General features: G+C 38.1%; 1 protein-coding gene across 1 annotated transcript in view; it reads right to left on the reverse strand.

Annotated features, from left to right (window-relative positions):
* Positions 1-11,070: 11,070 nt before the first annotated feature.
* The window catches only part of ipo13b (importin 13b), a 119,924-nt gene continuing 109,312 nt past the window's right edge, over positions 11,071-21,682 (reverse strand). Inside the window, exon 21 of the mRNA XM_056480801.1 lies at positions 11,071-11,548. Within this exon, the coding sequence (XP_056336776.1) occupies positions 11,452-11,548 (97 nt within the window). The 3' untranslated portion in view covers positions 11,071-11,451. The remainder of the gene's footprint in view (positions 11,549-21,682) is intronic.

Here is a 21,682-nt window from a genome sequence, read left to right on the forward strand (position 1 = left end):
CAATTCTAATCTCATTACATTATTTATAAAACTGTAATAACTTACAGTTTAAATGCACATTTGTAAATAAACATGAATCTTTCTAAACACAAAATATGATAAGCACTTAGGAAATATTTTTGTTATATTTAAAAGTGTAGTAATGATAACCATCCGACAAGCAAATGCAGAAAAATTTGTGCTTAAATTATCACTAAAATGCAGTATTTAAACCTCATAATTTCATAGAAAATAGCCCCTTAGCCCCTTTTTTATCAGCAGTCGCCACGTAATGAACCGATAACTATTCCAACATATGTTTTACGCAGCGGATGCCCTTCCAGCTGAAACACCCACATTTTCTCACATTCACACAGTGAGGCCAATTTAGTTTATATACAAATATATTTTGCAGGATAATTCTATTTTTTAGCTTATCAATACGATTGAACATGTTTAAGATACAGTGAATCGAGTCAGGAATTACCTGATGTGCCATTCGAGCAAAACATGGTATGATTGCGTTGAAATGTTTATAAAATAATATTTAATGTTCTTTAAGTGTGTTACATTTATAATAAAGCTGAAATGTCCTGCTTGGTTCGGTTCATGTTAGGAAATAAAAGGGATATTTATATATAGGGATTTATATATATTGAGGGATTATTATGTATTTATTTATAAGGATTTTAAATAGTATTTAGTAACTGAGTTACGTAGAGTACTTTAATTATAGTAACTAAAAAGTAATTTATATAGTTTAATAATGTAATTAGTAATTAATTACTTTTTTTAAGTAACTTACCCAACACTGATATAAATTAATACCTCAGAAACTCAAATATACTTAGAATACACACAAAAAGGGATGTGTGCTGGTGGTTCAAAAAACGTATTTAAAGGGCACCTAGGTTACCCCTTTTCCCAGATTTAAAATAAGTCTTTTGTGTCTCCATTTGAGTAAACGAAGCAATTTGAGCAATGTAAAACCTGATAAATGAAGAGAACTGCCGGTCCTACACCACCCAACCCACTCCAAGCTGGGATCGAACCGGCAACATTCTGCATGGAAGTCGGTTGATCTAACAAGAAGGCTAAAGTTCATGGCCTCTAGCGTCTGTTGCTACATTTACATTTACATTTAGTCATTTAGCAGACGCTTTTATCCAAAGCAACTTACAAATGAGGACAAGGAAGCAGTTTACACAACTATAAGAGCAGCAGTGAACAAGTGCTATAGGCAAGTTTCAGGTGTGTAAAGTCTAAGAAGCTGAGCATTAGTTTTTTTTTTTTTTTTTGAGAGAGAGAGAGAGAGAGAGAGTACAGTTAGTGGTATAGCCAGAGAGGCAGTTAAGATTAGGAAGGAAAGTGGAGACTAAACAGTTGCGTTTTTAGTCGTTTCTTGAAAACAGCAAGTGACTCTGCTGTTCTGATGTAGTTAGGGAGTTCATTCCACCAACTGGGCAGATTGAATGTGAGAGTTCGGGAAAGTGATTTCTTCCCTCTTTGGGATGGAACAACGAGGCGACGTTCATTCACAGAACGCAAGTTTCTGGAGGGCACATATATCTGCAGAAGTGAGAGCAGATAAGAAGGAGCAAAGCCAGAGGTCGCTTTGTAAGCAAACATCAGAGCTTTGAATTTGATGCGAGCAGCAACTGGCAGCCAGTGCAAACGGGTGAGTAGCGGAGTGACATGTGCTCTTTTGGGTTCATCAAAAAGCACCTTTAGAGGTCCTTTAGAGCACCTTTAGAGGTCAGAGGAGTGATGTTTACCTGCACAGCACTTTCTAGCTGGCCTCTGTTACCCTCACCCCACTAAACCTTACTCCCATCCGGGTCATGGCACCAATATAACCCCGCCGGTCCTACACCACCCAACCCGCTCCGAGCTGGGATCAAACCGGCAACCTTCTGCGTGAGAGTCAGTTGCTCTAACAAGGAGGCTAAAGACTTGTGTTTTCCACATGGATTCCATTTACACCCTCCGAGTTCCTGATCCTCATGTTGAAGCAGGGGGAAAACAGCCTCGAGAACCATACAGACAATTTCCTGTTCCTAGCGGAACGATCCAGCTGGCCGGACGCGCTTGCAGAGCAATGTCGACCGAATATAGTCCTCGGTGCAATCTCGCCGCCTATGTAGAGTGGACACTGGCAAGGAACCGAGTATCGTTCAACGTCAATGCCACTACAGATCCAGCGACCAGCTCAACTACCATCTGCAAGGAGCGTACGTCAGAGCCCACTGCAGACAGAGAACCACCTGCGGTGTGTGAGCCATCGCCATCGAGAGCGACAGAGCGGAACACCAACGAGCAGGAGGAGCTCAACCAGCCGTCTAACCAGGTGTGTGAGCCAGCAACATCGCTGAAAGTGGGAGTCCTGGTGGACATTGAGGGACCGAGCAAGAGTCCCGTCCACCAACCCACAGCAGAGGGTGAGCTATCCCTGGACTCTAAACCACTGCTTATCGACTTCTGGAGCGAAGTCATACCTCTTCAGCTGTTCCCAGACAACAAATGTTTGATTCCAAGTTCCAAGGAGCTGTTCCCAGACAGCATTTCTGCCCCGTTGATCCCCGAAGACGATAGCTCCAGGGTCATGAGCAGCACCTCAACCAAACCCACCCTCTTCACCTCCAATGGCGTCATCCACAACCATGCTGCCTGCTCTGGTGCTGCTTCAGTCAGCCAGTCCCCCAGCTCACCCTCGAGCGTCATGTGTGGAGGTATCTCTGAGGGCTCGACGTCATCTCCTCCGCCCTCCGAGCTACGGACTCTGCCTCGGCCCTCCGACCCAACGGCTCCATGTTGGCTCTCTCCTCCCTCATCTCCTCCATGGACCGTCATCCCTCCGGCTCCACAAGGCGTGACAATGTGGAATATCATCAATATAACAACAAAAACAAGATTGAAAAGGACTCAAAATGCTTTAATCTTAATGGAAGAATAAACGTCAAAATTGACTCAGTCACACTCAAAACATTGCTCAACTACTTATTTAAAATGAGATTTTTTGGGGGACAACTTAATTGGCTTATGTTCAACCCACTTACATTTGTTAAGATAACCTAATGGATTGTGTTGGAACAAGCTGAACAAATTGTGTGGAACCCTGCATTTTGACAGTGCAGGTTGCTTCTCTGATTGTTAATTGCTTCTATAACAATATTCTAAGCTTGTTGACAGATTTATTTATTCATAGTCCTTGCTAATTTGATATATTTAGTTAATTTTAATAATAGCCTACAGTATATTTCCAGTTACGTGCCTCGTGGTTAAACCGAACACACAGGTAAATCGAGCTTCACAATGTTTTCAATGGTGGCAGAAGGTCACTAAATAACTTTAACGAGAAACGTTTTAATTAATTATGTGAGGCAACAATAAACGACTGTAACAATACAATAAATAGCAAATTATTAAACATTTGAGCTATCAAAAACGTCTGCCGTTTGTTACTTGCGTACATGTGCAATATTATAGGTTTAAAAAGGTTCATTATATATTTTTGGCAAGACTTTAGTTTAAGTAACAATTCACATTCATTTACTATGGACTAACCATAAACCCTAACTTTAACCCAAACCAGCTTATTGTTAAGATGTTAACTATTTATTAGCAGTTATAAAGTATGATCTTATTTTACATCCCGAATCTTAATACCTAAACCGAACTACTACCTTAATACCTATTAAAAAGCAACTAATTAGTAGTTTATTAAGCAAAGTCTTTATTAGCATAAATTGTATTAAAATAAAGTGACCATATATTTTATTAAATAACATTATAAATAGTCAAACACAATGGATTCAGTCATGTTTCCCTGCCAAAGAAATGAAATATTTCATTAAAATAACAACATACCAACCTCAACATCATTGCTTTATCACTGTTTGTATTTTAACACTATAGTGCACGTCTGATTTCGAGGCTGTCAAATAAATGAAGCTGAATGAATAAATTTACCTGATTACGCCTCCTCTGTTGTTGTTTTATTTATTATATTATTATTATTATTATATCTCTCGACGTTTCTCCAGAGCTGTGGAGCCTTCTGCTGGTCAACATGAAGAACTGCAGGAACTCACATGTGACGCTTCACTATAGATTTTTTATGGAAGCCCGTTCCTGCCACTGAATAAAAATAAAGCTTATTCTGACTTTATAACTCAGAATTGTGAGTTTGTATCACGCAATTCCGGGATAAAAAGTCACAATAACCCTTTTTAAAAATTTATTCAGTGTCCATAATTTCCACTGGCGTTCAGAAATGTTTTTGGTAATGTTTAAAATCTCATGTTTGGACTCTAAAAACGCTGGATTGTTGAAACAATCATATCTATATGGTCATATATGGACAAACCCAATGTTGGGTTAATTTTTCCAATTCAATCAAATTTTTTCTTAAATTGGGGGAATATCCACAATTACATACAAATTTGACAAGTACATAAAGATCCTTCACATTTTACTTCTGCATACAAACAAAAACAGAATGTTTCCTTCTATGACTATTGAATATGAATATTCACATGTAGACATACACTCACTGGTCACTTTATCAGGTACACCGTACTAGTACCGAGTTGGACACCCTTCAGATTGGCCATAGGCATAGATTCAACAAGGTACTCGAAATATTCTTCAGAGATTTGGTACACTGTACACAAAGGGATGGACATGGTCAGAAACAATACTCTATACTCATTGACAAGATGCACAGTTGGTACTAATGGGCCCAAAGATTACCAAAAAAATATCCCCCACACCATTACACCACCACCACCAGCCTGAACCATTGATACAAGGCAGGATGGATCCATCCTTTCATGGTGCTGATGCCAACTCTGACCCTACCATCTGAATGTCACAGCAGAAATTGGGCCTCATCAGACCAGGCAACGTTTCTCCAATCTTCTATTGTCCAATTTTGGTGAGCCTGTGTGAATTGTAGCCTCAGTTTCCTGTTCTTAGCTGACAGGAGTGACACCCCGTGTGGTCTTCTGCTGCTGTAGCCCATCTGCCTCAAGGTTGGACGTGTTGTGTGTTCAGAGATGCTCTTCTGCAGACCTCGGTTGTAAAGAGTGGTTATTTGAGTTATTGTTGCCTTTCTATCAGCTGGAACCAGTCTGGCCATTCTCCTCCGACCTCTGGCATCAACAAGGCATTTGCGCTCATAGAACTGCCGCTCACTGGATATTTTCTCTTTGTCAGACCATTCTCTGTTAACCCTAGAGATGGTTGTGCATGAAAACCCCAGTAGATCAGCAGTTTCTGAAATACTCAGACCAGCCCGTCTGGCACCAACAACCATGCCATGTTAAAGTCACTTAAATCACCTTTCTTCCCTACTCTGATGCTCGGTTTGAACTGCAGCAGATCGTCTTGACCATGTCTACATGTCTAAATGCATTGAGTTGCTGCCATGTGATTGCCTGATTAGAAATTTGCATTAACGAGCCGTTGGACAGGTGTGCCTAATAAAGTGACCGGGGAAAGGGTTCACAATTTAACAATCACCAAGGCCTTTGGATTAAACTGACAGAACATGAATTCAATCTGGTGATAATACTAATGAAAAAAAGTTCTGATTTCTTACGGTGAGAATTTTACAATGACCTTTACTGTACTTAATATCTTTACTTAATAAAGACTTCACTTACTTAAAAGTGTCTAATTACTGAAGACCTATACTTTACCTTAATATTCTAATAATTCCAACTCATGCAATGTACTATTGGCTATTGCCAAACATCTGAAGTCAAAATTATTCGCCCTGCTGTTAATTTTTCCAAATATTTCCCAAATAATTTTTAACAGAGCAAGACATTTTTCACAGTATTTCCTATAATATCTTTTCTTCTTGAGAAAGTCTTATTTGTTTTATTTCAGCAAGAGTAAAAGCAGTTTTAATATTTTAAATTGATTTTTAGGTCAATATTATTAGCCCCCTTAAGCAGTATTTGTATTTGATTGTCTACAGAACAAACCAATGTTATCAGGGTATATGCAGGAATTCTAAAGGTAATTTCAATACCTTTCTAAGACTTTTTAAAGACCTTCTCCTAATATTTTAAGATATTAATATACAGTATTCATTATGTATTAATTAGTATCAAATTTTTAACTTAATTAACAGTTGTTAACAAACAGTTAATAAACAAGCTCGGAAGAAACAAACCTTAAAAGAATAAATTACTGTACGTGGTTGTTTTTTTCGACAGGTTTCGGCCACTGTTTAAACTCGTCTTTCTCCAACCAGGAGTACGCAAACTTACATTTTCCCATGGCTCTATGGTTTCGCTACATGTGGAGAGCATCATTTCACCTTCCAGCGTTTGTCACAAATTACATGACATCACCTGGACGGAGGAGCTGGGCCCGGCCCGAACCAATCGCGTGGATCGAGCACGCCGTTGTTAATATTAGGAGGAAAATAAAAATATTTAAGTTTTTTTTTGGATTCAGACTAATTGGACAACGCTTGAACTAAATTTAAGACCTCGTAAAAACACGATTAAGACTTTAGAAGACTTTTTTTAAGACTTAAGTTTAATAGCTTTTAAGGGCCTTCATTTTCTCATCATTGATTTATAAATTTTTAATACTTTTTAAGACCCCACGGACACCCTGATTATACAAAGACTTGCCTAATAATCCTAACCTCTGATTAACCTAGTTAAGCCTTTAAATATCACTTTAAGCTGGATAGAAGTGTCTTGAAAATATCTAGTCTAATATTATTTACTGTATTTACTGTCATCATGACAAAGATAAAATAAATCAGTTATTAGAAATGAATTATTAAAACTATTATGTTTAGAAATGTGTTGAAGAAATCTGCTCTCCGTTAAACAGAAATTGGGGGAAAATATAAACAGGAGGGCTTCAACTGCATATAACAGTGGAACTTAGGACGTGAACTATCCCAAGTTTACACCTTCATTCATGCAAACAGACCACAGAGCCCAGCGCTGCCATCTCAGATGTATTTAATAAATTAAAATGAGGTACAAAAAAGAAAGAGAACAAAAAAAAAAAAGAAAAGCCTAATGTACATGTGACTCCTCGGTCTCCGTCTCTCTCTTAGTCCTCACTCAGTGACTCACTAGTAAATGAACAGCACAGGACGGCCCTCGTCCACTAATTAGGACACATTCGGGGCCCCGACGCAACGCAACACACATGCTACATGTCGGCAAACAACGGCTGGGTGGAAAAACACACACACGGAAAGGGAGAGAGAGAGAGAGAAACGTGCTATTCAGTTCCTCAGTGCACTCCAATATAATGTGTGTGTGTGTGTGTGTGTGTGTTTGTGTGCACTCAAAAATGAATTATTATAACTACTTATGCCAAATGAGCTGAAACAACACTATGCTCTTTTTGGGACAACCTTATTGTTTTATGTTCAATCCACTTAAATTTGTTCAGTTAACTTAATCGATTTGTGTTGGAACAACCCGAATGGATTTTATGAGTGCACTATAAAAACGCTGGGTTACACACAATCGATTTGTGTTAGGGCAACATGAAGGAGTTAAGTTAACTTATTAGTTTATGCACATTTAAGTGGATCGAACATAAAACAAGTATGTTGTCCCAAAAAGTGCTTAAGAATTGAGTTGTTTCAGCTCATTTGATATAAGTTGTTTGAATAAACATCATACATCATTTTGGGAGTGTGTGTTTGTGTGCAAAGCAGATGAATTTAAATAAGCAGGTCACTCCAAAATAATCATTCTGCCATCATTTACGCACTCGAATAAGACGCTGGGTTGTATTAACCGAACGTTGGATTAAACATGGACAAAAATGGGTACTTTAAATTTAATTGAAAAACGTATCCCAATGTTGGGTTTGTCCTTATTTGTCCTTATTTGACCACGACCCAGTATTTTTGAGTGTAACTGAAGTAATCATAGTATTTTGGAAATGCATGATCGGGTGTAAATAGATATGGGCTTATTGTTTTGTGTGTGTGTGCATGTGTAAACTTCATGTTGGTAGATACAAATTCAGAAAAGTTGTTATTTAAAATATTTTTCTCACAATTCAGTGTCCTAGTTTTCTCACAACTTTAGCTTCATAGTTTCTCACAATTTCAGTTTCCTAGTTTTTCTCACAATTTCAATGTCCTAGTTCTAACAATTTCAATTTCCTAGATTTTCTTAACCCAAGTTTCCTGGTTTCTCACAATTTCAGTTTCCTAGTTTCTCTCACAATTTCAGTTTCCTGGTTTCTCACAATTTCAGTTTCCTAGTTTCTCTCACAATTTCAGTTTCCTGGTTTCTCACAATTTCAGTTTCCTGGTTTCTCACAATTTCAGTTTCCTGGTTTCTCACAATTTCAGTTTCCTAGTTTCTCTCACAATTTCAGTTTCCTGGTTTCTCACAATTTCAGTTTCCTGGTTTCTCACAATTTCAGTTTCCTAGTTTCTCACAATTTTAGTTTCCTAGTTTCTCACAATTTCAGTTTCCTAGATTTTCTTAACTCCAGTTTCCTGGTTTCTCAAAATTTCAGTTTTCTGGTTTCTCACAATTTCAGTTTCCTGGTTTCTCACAATTTCAGTTTCCTGGTTTCTCACAATTTCAGTTTTCTGGTTTCTCACAATTTCAGTTTCCTAGTTTCTCACTATTTCATTGTCCTAGTTTTTCTCACAATTTCAGTTTCCTAGTTTCTCACAATTTTAGTTTCCTAGTTTCTCACAATTTCAGTTTCCTGGTTTCTCAAAATTTCAGTTTTCTGGTTTCTCACAATTTCAGTTTCCTAGTTTCTCACAATTTCATTGTCCTAGTTTTTCTCACAATTTCAGTTTCCTAGTTTCTCACAATTTCAGTTTCCTAGATTTTCTTAACTCCAGTTTCCTGGTTTCTCACAATTTCAGTTTTCTGGTTTCTCACAATTTCAGTTTCCTAGTTTCTCTCACAATTTCAGTTTCCTGGTTTCTCACAATTTCAGTTTCCTAGTTTCTCTCACAATTTCAGTTTCCTGGTTTCTCACAATTTCAGTTTCCTGGTTTCTCACAATTTCAGTTTCCTGGTTTCTCACAATTTCAGTTTCCTAGTTTCTCACAATTTTAGTTTCCTAGTTTCTCACAATTTCAGTTTCCTAGATTTTCTTAACTCCAGTTTCCTGGTTTCTCACAATTTCAGTTTCCTGGTTTCTCACAATTTCAGTTTTCTGGTTTCTCACAATTTCAGTTTCCTAGTTTCTCACTATTTCATTGTCCTAGTTTTTTCTCACAATTTCAGTTTCCTAGTTTCTCACAATTTCAGTTTCCTAGATTTTCTTAACTCCAGTTTCCTGGTTTCTCACAATTTCAGTTTTCTGGTTTCTCACAATTTCAGTTTCCTAGTTTCTCACTATTTCATTGTCCTAGTTTTTTCTCACAATTTCAGTTTCCTAGTTTCTCACAATTTCAGTTTCCTAGTTTCTCACAATTTCAGTATACCAGCTTCTTACAATTTCAGTATCCTAGTTTCTCATATTCAGTTTCACTTTTTTTCCCAGAATTATAAATTTGTATCTTTTAATTTTAAATGAAAGAAATAGTAAAATAAAAGTCATGATTTTGAAGGAAAGTTAGAATTGCGAGGAAAAAGAGTTTATATCTTGCAATTCTGGCTTTATTACATAACTCTGTTTTTTTCCCAACGCTAGGCTAAATATGGACAAAAAATGATACTTCAAACTAAATAAAAAAAACTCATCACAATGTTGGGTTTGTCCTTATTTGACCCAACGTTGCATTAAAACGACCCAGTATTTTTGAGTGAAACTGAAGAAGTAATCATAGTATTTTAGAATTGCACGATAGGGTGTAAATAAATAAGGAATTATTTTTGAGTGTTTAAATTTCATCTTGGTAGACGTAAATTCAGAAATGTTGTGATTTAAAATATTACCCACAATTCCAGTTTCCCAGTTTTTTTTCACCATTTCAGTTTCATAGTTTCTCACAATTTCAGTATTCCAGTTTCTCTCACAATTTCAGTTTCCCAGTTTCTCTCACAATTTCAGTTTCCCAGTTTATCTCGCAATTTCAGTTTCCCAGTTTCTCTCGCAATTTCAGTTTCCCAGTTTATCTCGCAATTTCAGTTTCCCAGTTTCTCTCGCAATTTCAGTTTCCCAGTTTCTCTCGCAATTTCAGTTTCCTAGTTTTTCTTGCAATTTTCTTTTTATTTTTTGAGCATTGTCATAATTTATGCACTCGAAAAAAATGCAGAGTTGTTTTAGCCCAGCGTTGGGTCAAATATGGACAAAAACCCAACAGCTGGGTTAATAAGGGTATTTTAAACTAAAAACTAGTTTTACTAAAAACTTATCCCAAATTTGGGTTTGTTTTTATTTGACCCAATATTGGGTTAAAACGGCCCAGTATTTTGTTTAGAGTGTAACTGAAGAAGAATCAATCATTTATGACTGATGATGAAATCGTAGCATTGCAATTACAAAACAAATACCTCAAAAATCTGAATTTTAAAAGCTGAATGTTTGTTTTTGCATTATAATTTCACTCAGAATTACAAATCTAAACCATCAGAAAATTCTGAAAATTAAAGAGTCAGAAATGCATGTTTGAAGAATAATTGTGAGTTGTGATTGGTGAAAAATATTCACAATTCTGATTAAAAAAAAGTGTAATATAATAACTCAGAATTGTGAGAAAAAAAGTATCCTTAGTTTATTTTTTGCAATTCTGACTTGCTTTCTGCAACTTTGATTTAACAGAATTTGCAACTCCTCAAAATAGTGAGAAAAGGTTGACACGTTTTTTTTTTTATGGGATGCATCTCTCTCTCTCTCTCATTCTGTGTGTGACACCCAGCCTTTACTAGTCCCCCAAATACACTGCTGACCTAATTTATATATATATATATATGTATGTATGTATATCAAAAACAATCATAACAATCCTTTGATTAAAAAAAGTCCACAACATTTTGTCAGAATGGAGCGTGAGGAGTTAGACAGACCGATATAGAGGATAGATATAAAGCCACAGAGGAAAAAAAAACAATTAATCAGTCTGTATTGGTCCCTCTCTCTGTTAGCAGCACACAAACTCCACACCCCACGCTTCACTACATTATTATGTGCATTTATTTATAGATATATATACTTTGATATATATATTTGTGTATATATGTCCAAAATCAAAAATAAAAACATTGATCTAATGCTATTTCTTCATTCAAATGGATGCAAATGATCACAGGGCGGAAAAAAAACAGCCCAAGAGCCACGGAAGATCGAACGCGGGATAATCGGAGAACGGTTTCCAGCGAACATGCCGTAATTGTGGGAAACGTTGACTGTTCGGGCCCGAAATCCCAATGCGAGAGAGGCTGAAAGAGACAGAGAGAGCTGGAGGAAGAGCCAGAAGCCTGGCGCTTCAGTTTCCGACACAGTATCAGTTTTTTTCCAGGGGCTTCTGGGAATTGTAGTTTTTTTTGGAGGGGGTTTTCAGTAATCCGCTGCATATTCAGTCCCGTGAAGTCCTCGGCACACCAGTGTGAACTCCTTCACAATGTCTTTGACTCGTCGCTTGTTCACTCGCTCCCTGAGGTCAAAAGAAGAAAACATTATTAGTCATTATTAGTTGTGTATCGGATCACATTATAGTTTTTTTATTCATGGATCGGACCATTTTTCGAATCAGCCAAAAAAGGGAGGAGACAAATATAATTTGCTTTCCATTTATTACAAAAACAGCACTGCAAGACACTTTTGGTTTAAACAAACAGAACTTAGAAGCTTGATATTATTAAAAACTAAGTTAAGAAATAATCAGCTGAGTAAAAATAAATAGTTAAATATTCAGTTGTGTGAAAGATTCACTGTTACTACTACTACTGTTGCTGATGACTCTAATGGCCTGTTTCCACTGAGTGGTACGGTATGCTTTTACGGCAGTTTCCACTGTCAAAAGGTACCTAAAAGCAAACCGTACCATACCATTTTTTTTGGGTACCCTTTCCGAAGTGTACCTAGCCCAACAAAAGGGTACCAGAAGGCAGAGCTAGATGCCTAGCTGAACGCTATTGGTTTACAGAGATACGTCACTCGCTCGTGGACAAGCAGGAGGATGAAAACAAAGGAACCCCCTCTTTTAAAAACACAGCCGAGAGATTACACCGTCATAATATATACATAAAATAACAAGTCATGGTCGACCCGAGCTAAAATAAACCTTGTTGTTGTCTTGAAGAACAGCCAAAGTTAAGAAGAAGAGCAGAATCTGCCCTGTGCCCCGTAGTTGTTAACAAGGCTTCTTGAGCTGATGATATTAACGTGCGCGAGATTATTGAAGTGCTTCTGATATACAATCCTGTCAGACACTGACAAACGAGAGAAGCGCGAAACCGAGAAGGAGAAGCCGAAAAAAGGAGCAAATGATTCTTTCAGCAACCTAAAAGATGAACAAACTCCCTTGTTTAACTACTATCATCGCCTTTTACACTATTATGAACTCACAATGAGGGAATAACTGTCACAGATGAGATTACAGACACAGATGAGAGGTTTTCACTGACTGTGGGCTATATTTCGTGTTGTTTTTGAACCCAAATAAGGACGAAACGTCTGCTGTGTGTAGTTCTTCTGTAATTGATAACATATTGGAGACTGTAAGGGGCTGTATGTGTTCATATCTGTTGCATTTATTTATTTATTTTATATAATCGCAGTCGTTACAGTAGGCTTTTGCATCATTAATCTGCAGTTATAATCAGATCATGTTCATAGAAAGGTTAGTGATGAACATTTATACACAAGTATTGATGTGTGTAAAGCATCTGTTTTGTGAGAAGTGCTTCTCATATGATATGTGAACGACCCTTACGGCGTTACTGTGACATTTCCTTGAGTAAAAATGACATCGTCTGAAACTTTCTGTCCAACACCACGCCCAACAAAATGGTACCTTTTGGCAGTGGAAATGCATGCCTGATAAAGGTGACCCATACCAAATTCTAATGTACTGTACCACTCAGTGGAAATGAGCCATAAATGTACAAATCTAACATTGTAATTTGTATAAATAATATATTTATTTTCTCATTCTCATTTTCAATAAATGATTGAGTTATTCACTCATAAAACTTCATGTTTCATTGCTAGATGGATCATTATGAAGAATTATTCAGTGGCATATTTTTGATGGATGATTGTCGCCACCTATTGGTTAAACAATGTGATTGCTGCCTACAACTTTCAATGTTGAGCGTCAAGTTAAACATATATGACGGTGATTTTAACTTTTACCATAAACATCAGTGGTTTTACCTAAACTATAAACTGTTATGCCAGTACTTCAGTGTTATTTGACTGCTTGTAACTTCATAACTAACTCAAAAGACTATAGACTGAATCTCTTTCTTGATTTTTGCGTTTTCAAATTTGAATGCAGCGATTCGAAGGATTAATAAACATATGCAAATCACCATTATTTATAATTTATGTTGCGTGGGTGTTGAGATCCTGATATTTTAATGATTAATCGTGCAGCTTACACTGAATGCATTAATGCAGGCGAAACAAGTAGTGACAGAAAACACCTTTAATAACCTAAGAAACCCACCACATCCTGAATAACCCACCACAACTTCTTCTGTCATCATTATATTTTCATACATGTGATTTAAATGAGGCAAGAGGCAATCTCTCTGTGTAATCAACAAGAAAAAAAAGTATTAATTCAAAGGTCACATGTGTTCTGAACAAATGAAAGAAACACATTGATTGACATTCTCCCATTGTACATGTCATCAGAGGGGGAAAACCCCGCCCATTTTCATCTCCTCACGTGTTGTAGCTGCTGTATGCAGGGGCGTAGCAACCAGGGGGACGGGGGGATACGTCACCCTTACTTTTAGAGACAGTTGATTAATAATTATATGAACGTATGATCTCATACACCCGTCCCCCCCACTTTTAAAATGTCCGCTACACCCCTGGCTGTATGTATAACCCAGGATGTATGTTTTATGTGCATCTTCCTCTGCTTGTAAACTCATAAACAAACACTTGCGCTCGGTTCATTAGATGGGTCAGATCAGCGAGTTGAGTCAAGATTATCGGCCGATACCGATCTCCGGCCGATCAATCGGAGCAGCCATAATTAATCGTATAACAAAATGTGGACTATAGAACTAAAAAATATTGCGCTGTTAGAACTTTCTACAGCAAAAATTAACTGAGGCCCTCAGACTATGCAGTCACTGATTCGATCCAAGACCAACGACGAGATGATCCCAAGGTTTCCATATCCTGGACCAGGCCGTATCCTGAGCAGCTACTGTGATGGTCATGGAAGAGTGGAGAACATGAGACTGATTCCTGTGACACTCCAGAGACAGACGAGTCTTCGCTGAGGCCAGCTTCCAGCCTCCGCCGCTAAGACTGCAGCTCTGCACAAGACGTTTGGCCAGTGGAGAAATTAAAATGGTCGTGCCCAACTGAGCCTGGTTTCTCTCAAGGTTTTTTTTCTTCACTTCCGCCATTAGTGAAGGTTTTTTTCCCTCTCCGCTGTCGCCACTGGCTTGCATGGTTCGGGATCTGTAGAGCTGCGCATCGTTGGATTTCAATATTTGGGCTCTCAGTAGTGATTATTAAACCACACTGAACAGAGCTCATCTGAACTGAACTTAAACACTACAAACTGAACTACACTGTTCCTATTTACTGTCACCTTTTATGTGAAGCTGCTTTGACACAATCTACATTGTATAAGCGCTATACAAATAAAGGTGAATTGAATTGAATTGAATCGAGCTAAACCTCAAACAATCAAGGTATGGCCTGACTTTATTGAGAACATTTCTTATATAATAACTAGATAAACTAAAGTGTACTGAAAGATGCATAATATCATATTATAGGTGTATAAAGGTCACTTCTCACCCCAGAGTTTTTTATTTCCTGTTTATTATTTCACAAAATAATCATAAAAAGAAGATTCATTGTGTTAAAAAGTAAACGTGGACTCTTCTCACCTGAGCACCTGTTGGCTGAAGGTGTTCTTCTGCTCATCTGACACACGTGAGGACGGAAAGCCTGGTGAACGCAGAGCCTCTTTGAGCCACACTGTCAGCAGAGCGAAGCAGTGCTTATTCAGACAGAAGAGCACCTCTGCAAACTGATCCATCAGACTGCGGGACGACTGACCGCCGATGGCCTGCTCAACAAACACATCAGTTATTCTAGAGATTTACGACCAACTTTATAGAACAGAATTTGCACAAAACATGAGTATGCAACACAACTAATGACCATCCTTAATGCTGTCAATTACACATATTAATTTTCCTTCAGCTTGTTCTCTTTATTCATCAGGGGTCACCACAGTGGAATGAACCGCCAACTTATCCAGCATATGTTTTACGCAGCGGATGCCCTTCCAGCTGCAACCCAATACTGGGAAACACCCATACACTCACATACAGATGTTACTACTTCAATGTGTTCCTTATGGCGCCATTCATACCGCGGCGACAGCGGTACTTGGTGCGCCAGCAGCTTTTGACCGCTGGGTGGCAGTTTAACCACAGATATTCAGCTTTGCCTTTCCACAACACTAAACAGACTTTTCTGTGCGTACCTTATGTGATCAGATGTGTTCAATTAAAACATAATTTTGATTTAGTTTTCTTAGTAATAAACATGATCTTACCAGGGCTTAAAGTATTCCGGCACCATGCCGGATCTCCGGCGTGCGGCCGTGAGAGAAAAAAAAAATAGAGCTTGCACATGCGGTTTAGTTGGGGATGCTCAAAATAACCGATTAAGCAATAACCGAAAGGGCACGTTTGTAACCGATGAATGGTATCAGTTAAACGATTAAAATATGCTTTATACATTTTTAAAGTTTGGCTGCAGACGGGGCATCTGTTAAATTGTTTACTGACTGCAGCCAGTGTTTTACGCTCTGCTTATGCTCGCTCAGCGCCAATCTGGAAACATTTTGGATTCGTGGCGAACGAGAAAGGCGAATCAATAATTAGGATGAAGCTATTTGTTGGGCTTGTTTAGAAAAATAAGTGTTAAATGGACAAACACGTCGAACCTCCAGAGCTGCGGTCATGTCACCCAGCCCATGGAATGCGGAGCCAGCTCCGGTGTCATCTACTGAACGCAAATGCCCAGCTAGTCCAGCCAGGTATGGCAGAGAGGCCTTTTCAAAAATGGCCAAATACAAAAGAGAAACTGATAAATAGTAGACGTTGATGAGAAATGGAGCAGCATATTTGGTAGTTGAGAACGCGCCGCTCCGCGATGTAGAGCTGGTTTCCGAGAAATGCAGGCGGCGGAGCAAGATACCCTCTTTGCCACAGTATCTGCATGCGCTACAGGCACACGTCTCAGTGCTGCTGGAAACATTGTAATCTCAAATAAGTCTCCGCTTAAACCGAACAAAGTCAACATGTTAGTTTTTCTGGCAAAGAATTTAAAATATGAATAGAAAACAAAAGGCGGAGAGACGCAGTTTTTTTTTTCAACATCTGACTTATGTTGTTACAAGCCTAGGCTAATATTTTCTACGTTACTATTTATATTATTATTGATTAGTATTTGTGAAGTTTCTAAAATGTAACGTTTACTGTTTCAAGCAGTTAAAGTTATTTCTATTTAACTAGCCTACATTATTATAGGCTGTATTGTGTTGTTTTATCAACGAAAGTTAAACAACAAACATGTTCGTTTGTACGGATATTTAGCATAATACTTTGGTCTTTTTTGATTTCTTATTTTTTACATGAAATGTAAATTAACTTAGGTAGGCTACTTGGGTACAGGGGCGTAATTTGTTGGTAGTATACCGAGGAATGCTTAGATAGTGAATATTGTCATCATTATTTAAAAAATTATAAATAAATAAATAAATAAATAAATAAATAAATAAAACACCTTACGGAAAGGATGAAATAAAGTAAAAGCATGCTCTTAATCATTCTTCATAATCTGATTCGTAGCTATACATGCAATAAACTTATATTGCGCCGACAAGAACAAGCTCTAAAAGGTAAAGTCTAAAGCCAGAGGAGTTATTGATATTAATGTTAGTTGTTAATATGATCGTAAACACTGCGTTGTATAATTAACGCCGTCATTGTGTCGTGTCTGCGATTTTTTTTTTTCTCGTTGAAGAACAGAAAATTCATGTTATCGCCGTCTTCCCAGCCAGGTTTTCATGCACAGTTTCCGTTTTTGTTTCTTCTCAAATAAAGTTTCGCTATAGCAGGCCCGGCGGCAGGATGTCATAAATGAGGGCGCAAGGGCGATATTTTTATATGACGTGCTAAAATTGAAAAATGAAATTTACATGAAGAGCTTTATTAGTGAAAAGCTGCCGAGCGCAACGAAATGGGCTATAAGCTATATTTGCTCTTATGTGCTGAAATACTTAACACTTTTCTTAAGACCACAGAATAATATGCAACATCTAAATGTCATATAGCCAATAAGGAAAAATTAACATGTTTCAGGTCTCTCCAGTGCATTTGGACTGAATATTTGACTGTGTCTTACTGGATGTCTCCAGTAACTCTATAAACATAGAGGCACAAGCAGACTGTAGAATTCATTCATTAATTCTTTCTTTTATTTATTTATTGTCAACCAAATATATATATAAATTAATATGTGTGTGTGTGTGTGTGTGTGCGTGTGTGTGTGTGTGTGTGTGTGTGTGTGTGTGTGTGTGTGTGTGTGTGTGTGTGTGATTGCAGCAGACTGAAGAAGTTGTGCATTGGGTGGGTGGCATCTGCTGTTATGCAGAGGGCTCTACGGGTAAGACGTGTGCTGTAAATGTCCTGAAGGGAGGGGAGAGAGACACCAACGATCTTCTCAGCTGTTCTCACTATGCATTGAAGTGTTTTCCTGCAGAAAATCCAAGGTTCCATACCACACAGTGATGCAGCTGGTCAGGATGCTCTCAATAGTGCCTCTGTAGAAGGTGTACATGATTGGGGCTGGTGCTCTTGCTCTTTTGAGTGGCAGCCTGTTTGAACATATCCCAGTCTGTGGTATTGAAGCAGTCTTGTAAAGCCTCTGAAGAACCTTCTGGCCACACTTGTATCTCCTTGCAAACCGGTTTGGTGACTTTAACTATCGGTCTGTAAGCAGGCATTAGCATGACAGTTAAGTGGTCCACCAAGGTGGGGGAGGGGGAAGGCTTTGTAAACTCCTCTCTGTGTGGTGTAAACAAAGTCCATTGTGTTATTGCCCCGTGTTGGAAAGTCTATGTGTTGTTGTATTTTTGGAAACACACTCTTTAGGTCTGCATGGTTAAAGTCCCCTGCCAGGATGAGAAAAGCATCGGGGTGGGCTGTCTGCTGCTCACTAATGTGCAGTTTCCGTAAACACAAAAGCACAACAGTCCTTTACAGTCCTATGTGATGAACGAAGTAGACGGATGTAGTCCAGTTTGTTGTCTAGCGAGCGTATGTTCGCTAGAATGATGGAGGGGATTGCGGGTTTGTGGGGGTTAGCCGCTAGCCTTGTTCGGACACCCCCGCGCTTACCCCTCTTCTGCTTCCTCTCGCGCCGCTTGAAGCGCCTCTATTGTGGTCGAGGTGGTGAGGTGGGGGTCGGAGGATGGGTACGCATCCGGAGCAAGCCGAAATCTTGCAGCTCATCAGTGTCCGCGGAGTTTAACTTGTGAAGTTTGTTTCTACCGATGTCGAGCAGAAATGTTCGACTATATGCGCGCTTAAGGACAGATAAACATGACGTTGACGCACAATAACACGGCGACGTACAAGACGAGGAACACAAAAACACATTAATAACATATTAATAAATAATACCAAGTTTTAACACATCTGCTACATTCCAGTGGAGCCTCCGTTGCGCTCTACCACAGCTGGCAAAACTTTCTGAAGGTGGTTTAAGCACCAAATAAGTGTTTTAAATTATGTTAGTCTCCTTATTTCTTTCCGTTTTATTTTAAATATTATAAATGTTTAAAGTTTTAGGTAAAGACGTCAAAATATGCCCACACATGCAAGCTAAACTAGATCATATCTGAGTCATCACGCTTTATTACCCAACCAAAATCAGCGAGGAAAAAATAAATGTTTTAAATCAAATTATATTTAAATGTTAAATTAAATAAAAAAATGAATTTAAAATTTAAATGCCATTTAAAAATAGTTGCTAAAATTAATGTGTTACTTAGTTAAATTTTTAGGCATTAGCCAAACAGAAAGCCTGTCTACGGTAAATCCACACGCACTAAATAGCCTACCTTTTACTTTCATAACACTGTAAACATAACTTCGCAGGTCGATCATCTTCAAACGCAAAAGGCATTTTTAAGTGTCCTAACTTGACTGCTGCTGTAGAATGGGATGTTTTTTTACATAACTTTAAACGTGTGCTTTAGCTATGTCAAAATGAAAGCAAATTTTTTAAGGGCTCTACGTTTTGTCAATTGTATAGCTTTAATAATAATAATAATAATAATGGATATAACAAATTATAATATTATAGTATAGACATTTTTACTAGGCTACTTTAATATTAATCCCTAACTGAAAAACGAATGTGAAAATGACTGGCAGCTGTGCTAAAATTAATATAATGGCAAATTTCTTCTGCGTTTTTTCCCTTTATAGCTCAATAGTTTTATTCAAAGAATATAGTTCTCTCTTCAACTTTCAGGTTTGAGGTGGGGGAAGAAATGGCAGAGGCAATTCAAATGTACCATCTCTAAATTAAAAAAGGCCACTTACGCGGCATCTGTGTGTAAAGATTATTACCTTATTTTATTTTATTATTATTATTTATTTATTCATTCATTCATTCGTCATTCATTTTCTTTTTGGCTTAGTCCCTTTATTAGTCTGTAATTGCCACAGCGGAATGAACCGTCAACTTATCCAGCATATGTTTTACGCAGAGGATGCCAGGAGGGCCAGCTGGGGCTTCGGGACGGAGTGAAAGGAGAGGCAGGACTTTGCCCCGAGTCTGGGAAAGATGGCTTGCCGTCATTACACTAGTTTCCGATGGCACACGAGTTACATGCGCCAAACACATGAACAAATAAATTAATAAATAAGGGAAAGAAAACATCTAGCCTTATAGGCTGAGTTCTTTTTGATTATTATCGCCGTTAAGTTTCCATTTTAAATGTAAGGCTGTTGCAAAAAATAATAAAATTGCTTAAAATAATACAATTTTAATTTATAAGTGACTTTGCTGCGTCCCCCTTGATGTTTCAATAACGCATAATAATCTATACACCATATTAAAGACACTTAAATAGACATGATTTCGGCCTCACTGATGCCCATTAACTCCTGACAGACAAGCTTTTGGTTATGAGAAGGGGGAAGGGGTCTCCACTATTAAGTGTTTTTCACAAACATGAATACACAAAATCCAAAACTCCTATAGGACGGATGGCGTAACAAAACCTATGCGTTTAAAAACGAAACCGCATTAAATATGGGGCCTTATGAAAATGAATGTTTCTATCTTTTGAACGGTGACGGCATAATATCATGGAATTACTTTCAATAGCAAAATAAAAAACATCTCAAGGAAGAACGGACAAAAGAAAGTTTCACTTCTATCACTCTTTAAAAGTTTTGGTTTGGTTCATTGTAAATGCTCAGTCTCGTTATGAGCTGATCTTCATTTCTCTGTGTTGGTGGAATAAAGCAGGCGAGTCAGCCGCACCAATTTATAAGCAGACAGAGCAGGATTCTCATGATGACCACCAGCGCAATTCCGCTCTTTGTTATGAGCCGTAGTTTCAGTGTAAACTTAGTAAAGGTGAGTTTCTTTGGCGATGATGTGTACAGTGTTAGATTTTATATTTAGCGGACATTTGCGCTGAACACGCGGTGAATGCAACGCATCGAGATTCGGGCACCTTCTCCAAAAACACTCGATTGATCTCAGCTGGTGGATCAACATTTACCTCATGTCATGATCGCTGTCATCTGCGCCATTATTATTATTATAACTTTAGGTGAGGTTTGCAAACCTGTGCACTTTTCACTCTTCAGCCGTTTGTATTTCCTGCAGTAACAAAAGCTCCCTGTTCATTATATTCAGACACACAAATGCTCCCAAATATATTATGAGGGCGCATAGATTAAATTTCGGGCGCTCATGCGACCAAAATGGTTGCAATTTCGAGCCCTGTAGTAAGGACATGTATTCAGACCACAACTGAACGTTTGAAGAAAATTGAATGCCTTATTATTTAGAATGAGCTATTATTGATGTAAATGCAGCCGTTCAAGGCGCATAATTGATTTATTACGGTACTGACGGTATTAGAAAATCCATGTCGTGGCGCAATGTCACACCGGTGATGACTATGACACCGGTGTACCGCCCACCCCTACTACCTGTTATTTAAAATATCTATATTACGCTCCAAGCATTCGCCAAAAAGAAAATATTTCTAAGTAAAAACACAAAACATAGCTGAATAGAGTGTTGCCTGCTTTAGAGGATGGGTTAGTAATTATATTATAACTGGTTCCCCTTCGGATGGGGAACTCCAATGCTATGTGGAAACTTCCACTATGGGGATTTCGTCAGAATCCAATCATCTGAAAGAGTATAAAAACGGGCCAATGAAATGCCAATGAGTTGGCAGCGTCAGCGTGCACAGCTGGCGTCAATGACAATCAGTCATGCTATAAAGACGCAGCCAGTGCCATGCTCGACATCCTTT

Source organism: Danio aesculapii, chromosome 20, assembly GCF_903798145.1.
Source record: "Danio aesculapii chromosome 20, fDanAes4.1, whole genome shotgun sequence".
In the NCBI taxonomy this organism is placed as follows: domain Eukaryota; kingdom Metazoa; phylum Chordata; class Actinopteri; order Cypriniformes; family Danionidae; genus Danio; species Danio aesculapii.